Source organism: Parambassis ranga, chromosome 2 (genome assembly GCF_900634625.1).
Source record: "Parambassis ranga chromosome 2, fParRan2.1, whole genome shotgun sequence".
Taxonomy (NCBI): Eukaryota; Metazoa; Chordata; class Actinopteri; family Ambassidae; genus Parambassis; species Parambassis ranga.
Genome location: NC_041023.1, coordinates 12,155,438 through 12,172,227, shown reverse-complemented (window position 1 = coordinate 12,172,227; position 16,790 = coordinate 12,155,438). Strand labels below are relative to the sequence as shown.

At 41.9% G+C, this 16,790-nt stretch overlaps 1 protein-coding gene across 1 annotated transcript; it reads right to left on the bottom strand.

Annotated features, from left to right (window-relative positions):
* Positions 1-13,271: 13,271 nt before the first annotated feature.
* On the bottom strand, positions 13,272-15,636 carry evx1 (even-skipped homeobox 1). Its single transcript, XM_028429194.1, has 3 exons — positions 15,273-15,636; positions 14,198-14,343; positions 13,272-13,799 (listed from the first exon to the last, which is right to left on the bottom strand). Exons 1-3 carry the CDS (start codon positions 15,634-15,636, stop codon positions 13,272-13,274), a joined length of 1,038 nt encoding a protein of 345 aa, XP_028284995.1.
* Positions 15,637-16,790: the final 1,154 nt, after the last annotated feature.

Sequence of the window (16,790 nt, the reverse complement as noted above, 5' to 3'; positions counted from 1 at the left end):
TATTCAGAACATCAGCTTTCCTTGTGTTTGTCTTGTTGGTATTTGTGTTTTGCCTCTGCTGCTTGAAAGAGTTAAACTTTGTGGCAATCATATTTTTGGTTATTATAAGATTAACAATCATGAGAGGAATTTTGTGTGTTCTTATTGAGCTTGTGTTAATGACAGACCTCATTTTAGGAATCTAACCCAGACTTCGACCTTCTGGGTGAGGGATCATAGCTTTGTAGCCTTTTGTGTAGTATCTTTATCTTTTATAGTTTTTTTTTCTTTCAGGCAGACCTTTTATCCTGTAAATCTACAATAGTACTTATGTGAAACTTTTATTTCAGTTTTTTATATATATATATTTTCATTTTAGATACTTTAACAGTGTGCCATTGCATTTTGATTCCATATTTCAGATGCTGTTGCACCAAACTTATCCCTCTTTAAAGTTTGCAAAATAGCACATGATTCTGCTTCAATCCATCTTCTCAGTGGGTTGTTGTTCCATTGTTCCTTTAAAACGCTTCAGCAGGCACTCTTATAACGCTTAATGTCATTCGGGGAGAAATAGCAGCACTAATCTCAGAATGATGCCCTTATTTCCATCATTACAATGAAATGAGAGGAAAAAAACAAATGTGGTTTTGTTTTATTCTCGCTCTTTTTTTTCTGAGGACTGGTGTTTCTTCGTCGTTTTATGGAGCTGCTGTCGTCTAAGTGGCAGCCGCAGTTGTAGCAGACTGTGGCGAGCCATTGGTGGCAGGAGTTGTGTTGTGGGCATGTGACTCACTGTGTTATTGTTCTTTGGGAAGTTATGCACTTGCCTCGGCTGTGTGCTTTGAAGATTAGGTTCATCTGATTGAAGAGTGAAGGAGTATTATCAAACATCTCTTTTCAGTTAGAATTACTCCTCAGCCACTTTCAGGCAGGATTTGGCATTTTGGTTTTTGCACTCAATAGATTCTTATCTTCCTGAGTGTCTCTAAAGCAGAGCTACATCTCAGGCTCGGCCTGCTGAATTAGGCACCGTAGCTGAATCATATTTGGGTGTTTTAATTTGCCTGTGTTTTATAGCAGGCTGCTGAGCCGGCGGTTTCCTCATTAAAGGACACATGAAAGCAGGCTGTAAAGGAGCCGTGGTGAGACCGGCCCGCGCTGACGTCTGAAGGGGACGAGAGCGACTGAGGGACCGACCAAGTCCCGAGCCAGCCGGTCTGAGCCGGAGGGCCTCACCCTCTCAGCCAGGCGGCCAGTGGTGGGACACCAGACACACCACATTGACTCTGTCAACACCAGGATAAAACACTAGTGTGTCAGCAAGAGTTCAAAGTTTGATGCTTGACTTGTGTTTGATCTTGGTCCATGGCATCTCTGTCAAATGCCGTCAAACCTGTGTATTGATTTGCACAAGGAAACCTGAAAGCATCCTAGCTAGTCTTGAAATTAAATGTATGCATGTTATACAAATATTATTAACTTACTATCATACTAGTCTCTACTTCTGAAACTTTGTACTTAGTTTCCCACCTGGTTAACCCTCCTCTTTGCCATTTAGAGATTAAAATGGCTCTAAGAGTTGCTGCTGTGATAAATACCTAAGGCAACAGCGTTCATTATTTCCCCATTATAACTGCTGGTGGATCCTCTCGGCTGTTTAACGACTTGCACTTTAAGGAAGTAAGAGTGGTGGGGTCACGGGGGAGGGAAGGAGGGGAGGGGAGCTCTAAGTACCCTGTGATTCATATCAAACGCATGTTAAGTGGCTTATGGCTAAATTAGTGGCTGGAATCTTGCAGGTATTATAGCTCGTTCAGTGGTGTGTAACGAGCCACTGTCTCGCTGTGTAGAAATGTGGCCTTGATATCTTTTACACGAACCCACCAATAATATTCAGGCCATTTAGCCCTAACTCCTATCCACACCCACTGTGTCTGCACATCAGCACAACACCCACACGTCTTCCTGTTTTGTAGACATCATTCCCCCATCCTGAGTCACTGACTCCGCTTAGGTTCATTAGTGAAGATAATTCCATTTCAGACAGCGGGTCAGCACATAACACGTCATGTCGACAGCGAGGCGCATAACGGCAGCTAATTATAACTATGAAGTCCTCATTAGAATATCTATGGGGGTGTGTTGAGTTGTTATGAAATGTGAACCCACCACCTGGTTAAAAGGTTGCATCTCAACAACATGCGTAATCAAGTGAAATTGGGTTTCATAAACATCATTTCTGCTAGCCTGTTTTCTGCCTCTCTCTTCCTGTCTTGCCCTAAGATTAAGTTAAGATTATCACTATTTCTTGTTTTGTGTTTTTTAAAATTTTTTACTTCTCAGTCTTCCTCCAGCATTTTATTGATCCTATCATATACCTGTCCTGTTCTGGGTTTCTTCTTCCTCCCTTGCTCCTCTTATACTTGCTTTTTCATGTTACCCCCCACACACTCACTGTCACCTGTGAGTAACGACAACATGCACATACTATTCATCACACACTACTGCACATGCTCAGTAGCTCTTCATTATATTAATTACTCTCATTGGAAGAATGATCATCAGTCTCATCAGAATCCATCACTTCGGTTCCCACAGAGGCCCAGGCCCAGTAAATAATCACTGGTGTCGGTAACAGGACTCTGGTCCTGCCGTTCCCGTCGGACCCACCATGGTGGGCCCTAAATACCCAAGGGGGGTACAGCTCCCACTGAGCCACATTCATCTCTGCCACCAACTGGCGGAATAGGTAGCTCTAACACCTGATCCAGAAGTGGCTGGTGCTGCTTCAAACCTGTAATGGGTTAGGGGTGGGCGAGAGCAGAATAAAGGTAGTCTTAAGCAGGCTTGGCAATCAGGAGGGAATATCACATTCCATTTCAGAAACCCCTCCAGAAAACTGTATGTGTAGTCATTTCCAAAGAACAATGAAGTCTGGAATGTCTGCAGATAATATATACTAAAACAAACCCTGGACCATGGCAGGGTCAAATCCACATTGAGAATGTGAATGGAATGTTAACACATTGATTTCAGTTGTTTTCTCAGGTAAAAGATGTGCCAGTGAAGCTTAGACACCTAGAAGATTTTCACCAAGGCTGAGGTAGTCACAGATCCAACATCACACTGGCTATAAAATGGTTGAATTTAATTCTAAATATGGCAAAATCCAGCACCAGAGACATTCAGTAGATGTCTATGCATATAGCAACTTTGTGATGGGCTGATCTCATCCTGTTTAAAGCTTTCTTCATGGCCAATTGGCCTGATCCCTCATTCTCATCGCTTGCTAATTGAACAGAAAAGAGAGGCAGAGTAAGATAAAATGAGGGGAACCGAGGAGGAAGAAGTGATGTGAGAGGGGAGAAAAGCGAGTAGTGGTGTAGCATGCAAGGCCTCATTGATTAGGTGGTGAGCGGTGCAATGTTTCTCTCCTGACACTTACACGCATTAAAGCTACATAAACACCCATAATTGGTTCATTTAGAGCAGAGGGAAGCAGCACACTCACAAACACAGCCATCATTGCCGCAGTGTGTGTGAGGAATACAGAGGAAAAAGGAGCAAAATTAAATGTTCATAAAAAAAATATCACAAGCTTGCAGTGTGGTTGGTGTGGGTGGAAAGATGTGTGAATGTTTGTCTGTATCTCATAACTCCCAGTGCTGTACTAAGCAGGAATGATAAAACCATCCTTAGAGACTTGGAATGACAATAACACTTACTTCAGGGAGAGTAAGAAATGGGAGGGATGCTGCTGACTGTGACAAATTAGCTCTCAAATATAAAGGTAGCTGATTGGTTGTTGTGTCAGGGGGGAGAGATACGGTTGGCTGGCTGAGTTGATGGATAGTTATTATGTCATTCTAATAAAAGAAGATGCAACTTTGGGGCTTTTCAGTTCAATGATAGAACTCTTTTGTGCCGCCATGTGGGAATCTGAGGAGTATGTGTTTGCTCATCTGTGTATTTGTGCGGATCTGTCTGTGTACTGAAACATGAAATAAAACACTAAAATTGGTGTAAAGCAAAAAGAAAACTAGATGGCTGTACAAGTCGTATGAGTGAGTGAGAGAAAGGCAATATTCAGGGTGTTCTCTATGTCCCGTAGCACCGCATCCATCAGGTCATAAGACCCCATGACAGAGTGTAACCGGCACCCTCCTATTGTCCCACCCCAGAGGGCCCTGTCACTGACTGAATGGAGTGCTCCCTGGACGTGGAATGATGGGATTCCTCAGTCTTGGCTGTCATGTCTAATCCAACACTTTCACCCACACAGCTGAATCTTCATCTGCTTCTCTTGCCCTCTTATGTTTTACACACTCTCTCTCTTTCTATCTCCGCACATTTGTAGGCCACAAATAAATTTGCATTCACTGCCAATTCTGATGCTCCATCAACATCGCTGAATCTACATATCGTTGACGTGTCCAGGTGCTAAGTCACCATTATGTCTCCCATCCAACACACTCGGGCAGGCAGGTCACACTGGCCCCAGAGCACTGGACTGTGCTAAGCAGGTAAATATAGCGAGGACGGGTTTTATTAGAATAGAAAAGGCTCTTACTGTCAGGGATGAGGATGACCAACTGGGATCTTTACCTTTGCATCCTGCTCAACAGGCATCCTGAGCTATTCTAAAACACTGTATGTACTTGAAGGTTATATTTTAGTGATTTTCTTACAAAAAGGAGGTGCAGTTTTATTACAATTATTTATAAAAAATGAAAAGGAGTGCGTGTGTCATGTCTCTCTAATGTAACTGCCAAGTAGATTACCACGTTGCCTCCAAATCAATACCCTCAAGAGTGATAAATGCAGCTGGTGTTTCATTTCAAGTCTGCAGCTACCCTGCAAACATGCAGAAATGCATGCATGTTGTTTGTTGTATGTTCCTTTTAAAATGTATTGGCATATAGAATAAAAGGTGGTAGAATTAGGAAGATGATGAGAGAGATGTGGTCCCTAGATTGTGTAATATTTCTGGCTGTGTCACTCCTAATGGAGCCTCCACATGAGGAACCATCCATTCTCGATCCTCCAAAGCTCATTGATCCAATCAACATCCAGACAGTGTAAGCCGTCCTCCTTCCTTTTCATCGCCTCACACTCACTCTATAACTGGGATCAATATTGATTATCATCCTTAAACTGCCTGTTTTTGATGATGTGCTTGCTGCTGCACACCAAAGAGGTTGCGGAGGGATAAGGAGACAGTAAAAGCCAGTGATGACTTTTGCTTTGGGATTTTCAAATTGGAGTTTTGTTAAAGGTGCAATAAAAATAAAGCAGGGGAGAGGGAATGGAAGAATATTTGGGCGATTTGAGTCACTGCTTGTGTTTTATATTTCTGCATTGCTCTAAACACATACACATCCGGATCAGTGTCCAGCTCCTTTTATCCTACACTCCCTCCCCACATCTTTGACTCCATCCCGTCAATCATTCCTCTCAGATAGCCCCATGATCACAATCGACACTCAAATGATGGAAATGAATAAAACTCATTACTGACAGTCATCGTGAGTCATGGCCGAGCATTAAAAGTTGCGTCTGGCCCGTAGCCGTCCATTCCTCAGGCATGCTTTATGATGGGAGACCTGATCGGGTTCCCATCGCCTTTCTGTGCCAATCTCCATCAATCCGCCACACCTACAGACACCACCGCCTCCTCCATACTTAATGCACCTTGTACTGTCAGACATCCAGCCGCTTTTATTCTGGTGGTTGCAGAGTTTTGAGCCATGGGGTTTTAGGCGAGTGGTGTCATAGAAAGATTGGTGTCTGGAGTTGCAAATGTGGTTGCTGCTATAAAACAAACGAGCTACTGCTTTTTATGTACAATTAAACACCCATTGTAGGAAAGTGGGGCCAATTATTTCCCACACTACAAAAGTAATAGTAGGACAAAAAACACCTTTGGACTGATCCTTAACTTCATAGCCATTAAACTGCTGCTGTCCATACTCTAACTACATTAACCACTGCCTAAATATGTCTTTACCTATAATGTAAACGAAGCCAGAGGACTGAGTCATTCATTGGATACCTCCTCCAAACCGGTCTTGTCCTCATAAACCTAGTGCAGAGAGCTGTGTTTATAGAAACACAGGAGCGGCTCACCTCTGATCTGCCCTGCAATGGAGGGTTAAAAAAAATAGAATGAGAGACAAGGACTCGGAGAGAGAAACGGAGGAAAGGAGACGCCAGGGGTTACATGATTGCAGAACAAACTCATAAAAGTTCCATTAACCCGTGAGGAGTTAAAGGGGCCCTGTTTTTATCCAGCAGACAGCCATCACAAACAGAGCATCACCATAAACCTTCTCCTCCTTCCTTTCCTCCATCTTTCTCTTGATCTCTACTGGAGACTGTCTGTATCCAGTTTTTTTCTCCTTCTACTGTTTTTCCATCTCACAGTATTTGTCCTTTATTTAATATTAAATAATTTGTTTTTTCTTAAGCTTGGACATGCAGATCTGTAAGGCAGCTTCCTTACTACTCACTGACCAAGACTAGGCTCTCTTGTTATGTCCTTGTTTAATCTGGGTTCCTAGTCTGTGAGTCACAACCTGAAGACGCCACAGGTCTATCTGTCAGCGTCAGTCTGTCTGTCTTATTAAACCAGTTTGCCACTTAGTCATTTGTATGCACTAGGGACAAATGTGCCTGATTTGTTAACTTTAATGGCAATTTAAAATTGTATAATTGAAAGCCGCCTTGCCATATTTAGTAGTAATCTGAACTCTATTGTTCTGTGGATGGGTTGCTGTAAAATAAATCCTGCTTTTAATTGCAGGGATATGTGTGTATTTATAAATATGGAGTTATTATTTTATTATCTGTTCACTGTGGGAGATCTAACTGTGACTGAGTCATCATTTCTGGGTATTAGAGCTGTCTGTGAATTTAAGGAGCAATGGATGTAAACTAGTCATACAAGCTGTAATCAATCAGTTCCAGTTCTGTCATCAAATTCAACCCTAATCCTGCTATAATACTTGAAGTATAACAGTTGTATTTTTCAGTCTTCATCCATACTCCTCAGTTAAACACCATCTATTGTCTGTGGATATGTTTAGGATACAGACTAAATACAGACTATACACTGCTTACTCCACCTCTACATTGTCAGTCACCAGAGTTTTATAGTTTTTGGGAGGTCTGCTCCCAGCCAAACAGTGTGAGTGTTCTTTGAAATCATCCATTAAGGCACTAAGCACAGGCTCTTAGCTCTTCCCTCTGATACACTCGCTATCTGGTACCATCTCCTTTGCTCCCTTTCCCATGGTGTAACCTTACCTCCCATACTTACCTTGCCTCAGCCTGTACATACTTACCATGATGCACTTGCATCATAGACATCAAGTAAAAATCAAACATATTTGTCTAAATGTTTTTTTTTTTTTTTTTACCAAATTGAGAGCTCTTTCATTTTATCAAAGAACATTAAAGCTAGGTCAGCAGTTTGGCTCTGTTTTTGTTTACTTTCTCTCTTCTCAATTTCCTCATCACCGCTTTGATTAGTGAACCAGATAAATGCCTCATATTGTCCTTGTACTTTTGATGTAACTTGTAGATTTTTTTTTCCCTTTTTATTTGAACTAGTGTTCCAATATTTTCCCCTTTGTCTTGGTAAATCAGTCATGTTCTTTTATGTAATGTGACTACAAATGCTTGACAGTTTGCCATACTATTTTCTTGGTGAGTTTGTGTTATAGAATATTGCCACTTTGTTGACACTGTGCTACTTTTGGATAGCAAGTTGTACTGTCCTGTATGGTGCAGAAGACTTAATACATTGTAGACAGCATCTGAACAATTACTAGAGATCGAAATTGCTGCATGACATCCTCAATCAAATCTGACCACCATCTTTAGTGTAGAAGCAGGTGTGGACATGCTCACAACACTAAAAAGACTTTAATAATAAAAATATTCAAATATGCAGCTTATACAGTGCATGTTACAATTTATGTATCCATGCTTTATTATGACGTCATTGCTGCATGTGTGTGTAACCTTTTAAAGTTCAGATACCCTTATATTCCAAACCACTATTGGTCAGCATCAGTGAGAGGTAAGCACGACTCAGCACTTTACACTGAGAGCAGCTTGGGGGATGTTGGTGTCAGAAGGGCAGGGGATGGGGAGGTGGAGGAGTACACAGAAGGGGAGGCCCAGGCTTCCCAGTCCCCCCAGGAAAGGGCCGGTATGCTGGGTGTGACGGTCATGGGATGGGCACATAATGAGGATACATCACTGCTGCAATGTGGTACTCTATCACAGGCACACAAACCAACAGGCAGTCTCATGCCTTCTGTGTTCAACCAACAACCAACATGAACACCTTGTTTCAGTCACTTATTAAACAATGTCAAATGAGTCTCAGCTGTAGCAAGTCACCACTGTAAAGGACAAAATTAAGCATTTTGAATGATGTAAGCCCAGTATTACTGTGGGAAAAGATTTTTCCTAATACTGGGGTCTGTTTGATTCTCTGGGAAAGAGGGGGAACAACTTTTCCTGTCGCTTTCAGCCACCGCCATAGCTGAGCAGTAAAGCAGCCAGCGTGCAGTAAAATAAAGTGAGGTGTGGAGAGAATTGGACTGATCTGCAAAGCTATTGGCTGTCGAGAGGGTCATAAAATAATAACACTGTCGTAAAATAAAGTGGTTATTAAATCATTTTAAACAATATCGCACAATGTGGTACACTCTGTGAGCAGCTCTACAAAACAAAAAGATCTCATGGGGAAAGCAGCTGAACAATCAAATGAAAGTTAATAAGTTGATCATCATCGCACCGCTGAGTAAGACTTCTGGGAGACCTTGGCGGCTGAGCTACCACAAGCAGCATCTATAAAGTGACACTTGACCATTATGTGGCTATTACTTGGACTTTAAGTGACAATTGTACATCAGAGGGGCGGTGGAGTACAGCCATGTCTGTATTTCTACATCAGTCTGTGGTGTGTGCTCCTGCATTATGGATATTATAAAATGTATAAATGTGCAGGGGCATGCAAGGGCTTTTATATAAGATAACCCAAGAGCACAACCATAAGAATTTTGACTCTTCCATACCCTCAATGCACATATTAACACACAGTGGTGCTCTCCCTCACTGCCAGTAGGCTAAAATGAAATCATTTTTATCAGTTTAAAGATTAACTTTATTTTTCAAAATACATTATCAAAGCTTTCTTGTGCCCTCTACCCCTGCAGAAAATTGCTTGAACTCTAAAGATGGCAAAAAAGAAATAAACTGAACCAAATAAGGTTCTCTGTAGTTAACATTTCTGGATCATCACCTATCGTCTGAATAGCTCTGTATAATGTGATGCCAAGGACCATAAATGTCTTTTTCTGACAGTGTTTGTCCTGATGTCACCTGTAACTTGTATTAATACCCTGTTAAATAATCTTGCATCACAATTTCATGATAAAACCTGTTCAGTGCCTTACAGTCTTATTGCAGTGTTGTGCTGCAAGAAGTGTTTATGTGTGTGCGCACGTTCAGTAGGTGTCATTCCAAGAAACCATCCATCTACCTGAACCCGAATTAGCCATAGTAATGGATACACATTTATTATGACCATCTTTAACAGCTGCCTGGGTCAAAGTCCTTATATAAAGGGCAGGATTTGTGTAAGGATTCCCCCCTTGTCTTGTCAGATTATAATTTATGCCACATCATCCTTTTTGTATGCACATGTGTTTAATACAAATCAGCAATCATTCAAATTTAAACAAATAAAAAAGAATAAACCATTAAATCTGATGTGAACCATGATTCCATTGTGTTTGTTTCTTTATGACAGGTTTTATTCTATGTATTTTAAGCCTGTTCTGTGCAAACAAATGCATAATTGTATCCAAAGGATATCTTGATTTAAAAAAATTAAATATTTACAGTTTAAGTAACCTTTTTGTGGTTATTGATGTTGGAGTACATTGAGTGTTGTGTGTATCGGGGCTTCACTGTCTGTTTTGATTGTAAACTTGCAGGTATTATAAATATTTATTCCCAAATTATCTCTGTTCCATTCAGTTGCCAGTGCAGAAATCCTCCATACAGTGCTTTGTGTTTTGTAGGTTTTTTTCCTGTTAGAATCTCCACAAAGGAATATGAAATAAATCCAACTTACAAATAAAGTTAATGGCTGCTTGTTGTTCATTTTTGTGTCTTTAAATCTTTATTTTTACATCATGTCCGCATTCAGCGTCATGATACAAATAAGGTTTGAGTTTATTTGCATTACACGAGGGACATTTTATCATGAACGTGCACAGACACCCTGAGAAATATCTTCAGCTCCACTTGATTTGAACAACTAACAATGGGGATTTAAGAGGATCTTTTGATAGTCTGAATTCATCCTGCTCTGTTTTTCTTCCTCTTGTATGTCACATAAGCACGCAGCAGCCGGCCCATTTTCTTGCTGCATATAGCTGTCTCCGGTGCACCGTAAATAATGTTGATAAAGACGCCGACGAAAACGACTTTCACGCGTCCCCCGATTGATTTAACGTGACCTCCGTTTCCAAATGATATTGGAAGCCCATTTAAACAGATGAAGGCTTAAATTGTCTTGCTTGTATGCGCATTAATCTCCCATTCATCATCATTACTGTGTGATTGGTCCGTCCACGCCTCCGCCAGCCTCTTTCGTTACGACAAGGGTCTGTAAATTAGGATGTAATCCAATTTAAACAGCAGTAGCAGCAGCCACAGATCCATTTTTTTCCTGAATTTGCCGTCTGTGGACAGCTGCACAGCACCGCCCCTATCAAAACGTTTTGTGCTGGTTGTGGGAGCTGGGGGGACCTGAGCCAATTCTGCCTAATAGGATCTTATAAGGCTGATGTAATTGCCGTTATGTGTGCAGTCTATGAGCCCATCATATCTTGAAGCGCAGTCATACGCAATCTTCCAGCGATTAAATGGCATGTTGATGCTGGATTAGGCCACTGAGGATTCAGTTGTATAGTCTACGCAGTAAAGTGAGATGGAGATCCATATGCGTGGCTGGGCAAATGTGGTTGTAATTTGGTCGCTTTAATGTGTCATTCTGGCACAGTGTGACGCGCATTGAGAAGCTGATTGTGCAGTGCTGCTGCTCCCGTGTAACCACCTGAAAATCAGCCCCAAGTTTTCCAGCCTGTTAAAAATAATTCTTTAGAACCCGCACCTTTTGAATGTTCACTCAGCCCGATCTGTTCATCTTTACTTTATGGCATGATTTTATTATGCACAACCCAGAGCCATTTTCCTGCATGACCTGTGTCCCTATCAGACTTAAAGACACCGGCTGATAGTTTACATAAATCTGCCTTGTGCTTTCGCCCCGACCCGAGAGGCTTAAACGGTGTATTATTCTAAACATATGCATTTTAATCAGCTCGGTCACACTTACAAGAACTCCAGTTAATAAGGCCATCAATCAAGCGCGTGTGCGGGAGGGGGTGGTGGGGGTTTGGGGTGGGGAAGGGGCTCGTCGGTGCTGCGTTTAGTGGCTGCAGTGCTGCCTGATTAGGATGAACCTTTGAAAGCATCATAGGTGATATAACGGACTTTTTAAGCTCTATCCACTTTGTTTACGGAGGATCTAACGTTTCAGTATTATCTATGGAGAATCACATAAAAACTAGAGGATACAATTTGAAAGATATTTGATAAACGTTTGTGAGATTCTAACCACAATTAAGCAACTGAATAATATTTTAACTCCTCTTTAAATGTGATCTGTGTGTCTGTCTGCAGGCCGCAGCACTTCGCCAATCCTATTACGCACAGAAACGTCTTTTAATTTGCGCCTGCAGCCCCGGCCAATTAGGATCCCGGTGATTGTTAGGGGTCCTCGCTGAATGATCGATTTCTTTGCATTTCCAATATCTGCAGACAACTAATTCTGTCGTGTCTATTAAGTGGTCGCAGTGAAAATATGAGTGGCGTTAACGGAGCCCGGGGACCACTTAACTGTCACGGTCAATCTAGCGATCCCATCAGGAAATATGGGGGCACTCTCTGGTGTTTTGACAGCGACCACTTGAGAACAAAATTAGTGTTATTATCGAAGTAAGGGCGAGTATAATAGCTCCCTAAAAGCCCATCTCATAGGAACGAAATCGGATAAATTAAAATAGTCTTCAAGGAATACACTTTTTAAAAATTATGTATTTATTCAATGAAAATGAAAATGAATGAAAATGACATTTAAGTAGTCTGAATCTTAGCTTTTTAAATAAATACTAAGTGTTAAAAAGATATTCACTCCATAGTTCTATTGATTATTTGACCGTATTTATTGCAAATTAGCTGTAAGGACAACCCAGCCAAAAACAACCAAAAATTACAAAAAAAAATCTAATAAAAATAAAAATAAAACCAGTCACTTTTTAGTCCCCATTCTCCATGTAATGCCACTACATTGGTGCCACCAGCAAGTGCAAAGCGAGGAAAAAATATGCATAATTTAATCACATTGTTATCAGATTTAAGCACGGTCTCTTTTTTTATTATGAGAGAAAACAGAGAGTAGTGTTTGATGGCCTTAAAAATGCTCCGACTTTATTTTTTTCGTTTTGATTGTCCTCTCTCCATCCTCTTCTGGGTCCTTCCACCTCTCCCCTCCCCTCGTCAAAGCGTGAGGGCTGTAGTAATCCGTTCCCTTGGCGCCTTGTTACCTTTTGGCAGCAACGATCCCTTCCTGGTATTATCATTAATTCAACACTCAAAATTCACCGGGTCTTACATATACATCACTTACTAATTTTACTAGCATCTGCACATTTCGGCCCAGGCCGCCGCCAGGGCCCCAGTGTGGAGAGTTGGTTATAATGAGACGGCCGTAGTGTGTTAACAAATCCCCTTGTTAAAAAGAGAGATGGAAAGCATCATTCTCATGTAACTAACAATACATGTAGGCCGATTTGGACGCGTAAAGAGACGACAAAAAACCTTAACGTCATCCATCACGGGGATTTAAACGTTTCTCTGGGTCCCCCCTCTCCCACATATCAAATGAATCTTCTAAAAATCAAATCTGGTTTTGTGTCCATGCGGTCATATTTCAGCCCACTGTCCTGACTCTGCAAGAGGGATTAACAGTAAAGGAAGAGCTGCTGTGCGTCTGGTTAATTATCTTCCTCAAGGTTTAAACTGGCTTTCGCTGCTTACTGACTACCTATTCGTCATGCTTTTTCAGGTCTCGGCATATAATATGTTATGTTAAAAGCTTATGGTAAAGGCTTTCATAGAGCAAGACTTGGTTTGTTTTGGTTTTATCTGGTCAGAGGCACTTCTTCCCTCTGGTCTAATGTCACAGATGAGGATTTGCTGAGCACTGAAGGCGTAAATGTGACAAAAGCGTCAGTTCTGCTTGTTGGGGAGCAAGTGAAGTCCGAGCCAGACGGCCTGGTTGAGATGCCGTTGGACTGACTAGAGTGGCAGGCCAGACAAGAGCAGGGACTTCCTCCTGGACCGAGGCCATGAGTCGGACCCGAATACAAAGAGGGATGTCTGAAGGCGCACAGGAGCTCCGGCCTCTGGTAGGGATGAGACAGCATCCGGAAACTGTCGAGAGAGCGAAGGGGGTTTGAGAAGGGGGTGGTGGTGGGAGCTGAGCCAGCCCCGACACCCAGGTGGGAGTAGTAAGGTAACGGCAGGTGGGATGGGAAGGGGTAGGGCAGGTTCCCCGTGGCCGCTGCGTGGCTCATCATGTAGGTGTAGAAGGCCGGGTCGGCGGGGTGAGGCCAAGTCATGGCCAGACGCTGGCGTTTATCTTTCATCCTACGGTTCTGAAACCACACCTGGGACACAGACACACTGGGTCAAACATTAACCACAACCTCCCCAATCTGCAATAACATCATACAGTAGTTCCGCTTTTACGCACGACCAAATTTATAATTTTGTATAAGCCAGTTAATATTTGTCTAAGCTCTTGTGCCAAGTTTAGGAAAAAAATATGCTAATAATTAATAATAAAAAAAACAAGTAGGTCAAATGTGGCCTCATACAAAATGATCCATCTGTATCCTAATGTGTTGTTTAACCTTTCGTTTTGGCCCATTTTTTGGTCTTGTTTGTACATACACATACATATTTAAAGTATTAATACAGTCACACAAAGTTTGGATGTGTTCAGATGAGATTTTGTGCGTCAGAGGCCTGATTCAGTCTTGCTTTTTTCAGACAAAAATCTTACTTTGATGGTGGTTTCAGGTAGATTTAAGGCGGCCGCAAGTTCGCATCTCCGCGGCCTGGATACATAGTTCTCCCGGTAAAATTCCTTCTCCAGACGTGCGATCTGCTCCCGGGTAAACGCAGTTCGGTACCGGCGAATCTGGTCTGCTGCGTACGGAAGAGAGCCCTGTCCTGGGACAGTCTTACCCGTGTCAGGACTAGTGTCATTTGGATGACCGGGAGAATCCCCATTCCGACCTGTAAGCAGAATAATAATTAATCATAGTTCATTAGCATTTGGTGAAAAATGCATTGACAGCATAATTGAAATAGAAAAACATTTTGGATCGTTTTATTTATTCATTCGTTTCATATTTAATTTGCTATTTTACAAAGAGTTTGCGTTTGAAAGATAGTATATTAACTTTATTTATTATAACTACTGTATCTGTCTCCTGTAGGCCTTTCATTTAGATATATAGTTCAGATAACTCGGGTCTTATTTTCATCGTGCTGTTGCTGTTCCCTCATGTAATTTTACAGTATATATGTATGTATATATCACAATTAATATTACATCATTCAAAATACGAACAACTATGTTGTATTATCTTGTCTTTTTGTCATGCAAAACATTTTTCATATATTTATGTTTTTGTAATTTCCTCATAGGATGTCACAGTTATATTAAGCTGAGATCTGAGTCTTTGCCAGAAAAACACATCTTTCTTGTGTTTGGTTTAGGTTTCTTAAATCCTATACTTTGAAGTAAACACACTGTACATGTAGTCTACTCACTGTCACAGTCAGTGATGAAAATGTCTTGTTAGATTGTGGGTGTCACCTCAACCGTTTCCAGCCACAGTGGGCACTTGACAGAACAGCTGTGCAGCACTGACTGCAGTTAACAGCTATCGAGGTGAAATTGTATTTTATAAAGTACATATTGTAATATTCGATTCCACAGTATGCAGTATTACCTGCATATGATGTTTTGTGGTGCACAATTTAGCATATGTCATTCAACCAACTTCATCAACACAAGCATGCAATCATAGGAAACCTGCGGGCATGCAGCACTCCAACGCACAGCCTACCTTTCGCTGTCGGGTAGTCCATGCTTTCAGGCGTGCAGCTCACATCAATTTCCTCATAGAAGTCCGATTCGGTGTCTGAGCTGCTGCCGTCTTTGTGGGGGTGACCAGCCCGGTGCCTGTCTCCGGAGGAAGACGTACTAACCGGCCTCACGTCGGTGCACATACTCCTTCGTGCGCTTTCCTCTAACAGCAGCTCAGACCTGTCCCGGGAGTAAGGCGCAGCGCTGGGGCTCAGGCAGCTCCTGTGGCCCGGCTTTCCTTGCGATTCTCGCACTGGGCTCCCGATGGTTTCCGACAAATTAGAGCCGTTCTTGCCACGCTGACCTCCCTCCGCCAACATCACCATCTCCTCTCTGCTTTCCATCACAAGCACGACCTAAAAAAAAAAACTCGACTTCGCGGGAGAGCGCAAGCCGTCAAAACCAAGACGATGATTCTCAGGTTGGAGGGTGTGTGTGTGTTTGTGTGTGATGGCGGTGGCGGTGGAGGTGGGTGGGAGATTGTGTCCTAAGGAGTAGGAGAGGCTTCTGGAAAAAACAGAAGGGATGCAATCCGGTCTGACCCTGAGAGAAGACCGCTCCAGAGTGTGGAGAGGGAGCTCTGGGAGGGATCACCATTTACCCTCTCCCTCTCTCTCTTTCTCCAGAGCTGTCATTCTTAATAGGCTAGTCGTCATGATGGTCCCCCCCGATGACGACACGCATTGATTGGATATATGGGTAACCAGAAGGAGCAATAGCAGTAGATGGAGGTCGGGGTTGTCAGAGGGCACTACAAGCAGCATATGAAACAAGACAGTCTATCTGTCTGGTGCTGAAATTGGTTTAAATTGATAGTTTTCCCCCTGTAAAGGTTAGCATTAAAGGGGATTTTAGTGAAATTAACAAATCATAAATAATCAAATTATGAGATAATGTATTGCTAATTATAAGTCACGTCACTTTATTTCAAACGTAAGGTTTAATTGTGTGCTTGTATAGTACCGAGAGCAACAATAATCCATCTTATTTTATTTTTACTTCCACCCTCCTCCTGTTCTGTTCATTTTTCTCTTGTGACTCTTTCATCCTCAGCTTAAGTGGAGTCAAGTAAAGTCCTCAAAGGTCAAGTCTTGCGGTCAGAGTATAGATAAAAGGCCATTTGACATGAAGTCTTCAAAATCCACAGAGCTTGATCAAACCAAGGAGGTGGAATTCCCAATTCATAATTTTTCACCCAAACAAGTAACAGAGTATTTTATGATACATAATGACAAATGTATTAAAATGTAAATGTTACAATACATAATCATTTAATGCCTGTTTGATATAACACAGGTTTTCAATCAAAATTGACCTTAGAGAAAACTGTCATCCTGAAGATTAAGCATCAGCACAATTTATCTTCCCTTGTTATATATATACTCTCTTTGGCCCAGTGTGGAGTCAACGCAGTTGCAGCAAATTCATCAAATTCATCACCAGCTTTAACTGTGAAGGATGCAGTGCACTGAATGACCACTGGATGTTTTCTCTGGTC

Coding starts and splice junctions, on each gene's coding strand:
- evx1 (XM_028429194.1), bottom strand. CDS start 15,636: ATGGAAAGCAGAGAGGAGATGGTGATGTTGGCGGAGGGAGGTCAGCGT. Junction 14,344..15,272: donor GGACTACCCGACAGCGAAAG/GTAGGCTGTGCG, acceptor TTCCGTACGCAG/CAGACCAGATTCGCCGGTAC. Junction 13,800..14,197: donor TACCTGAAACCACCATCAAA/GTAAGATTTTTG, acceptor TCTGTGTCCCAG/GTGTGGTTTCAGAACCGTAG.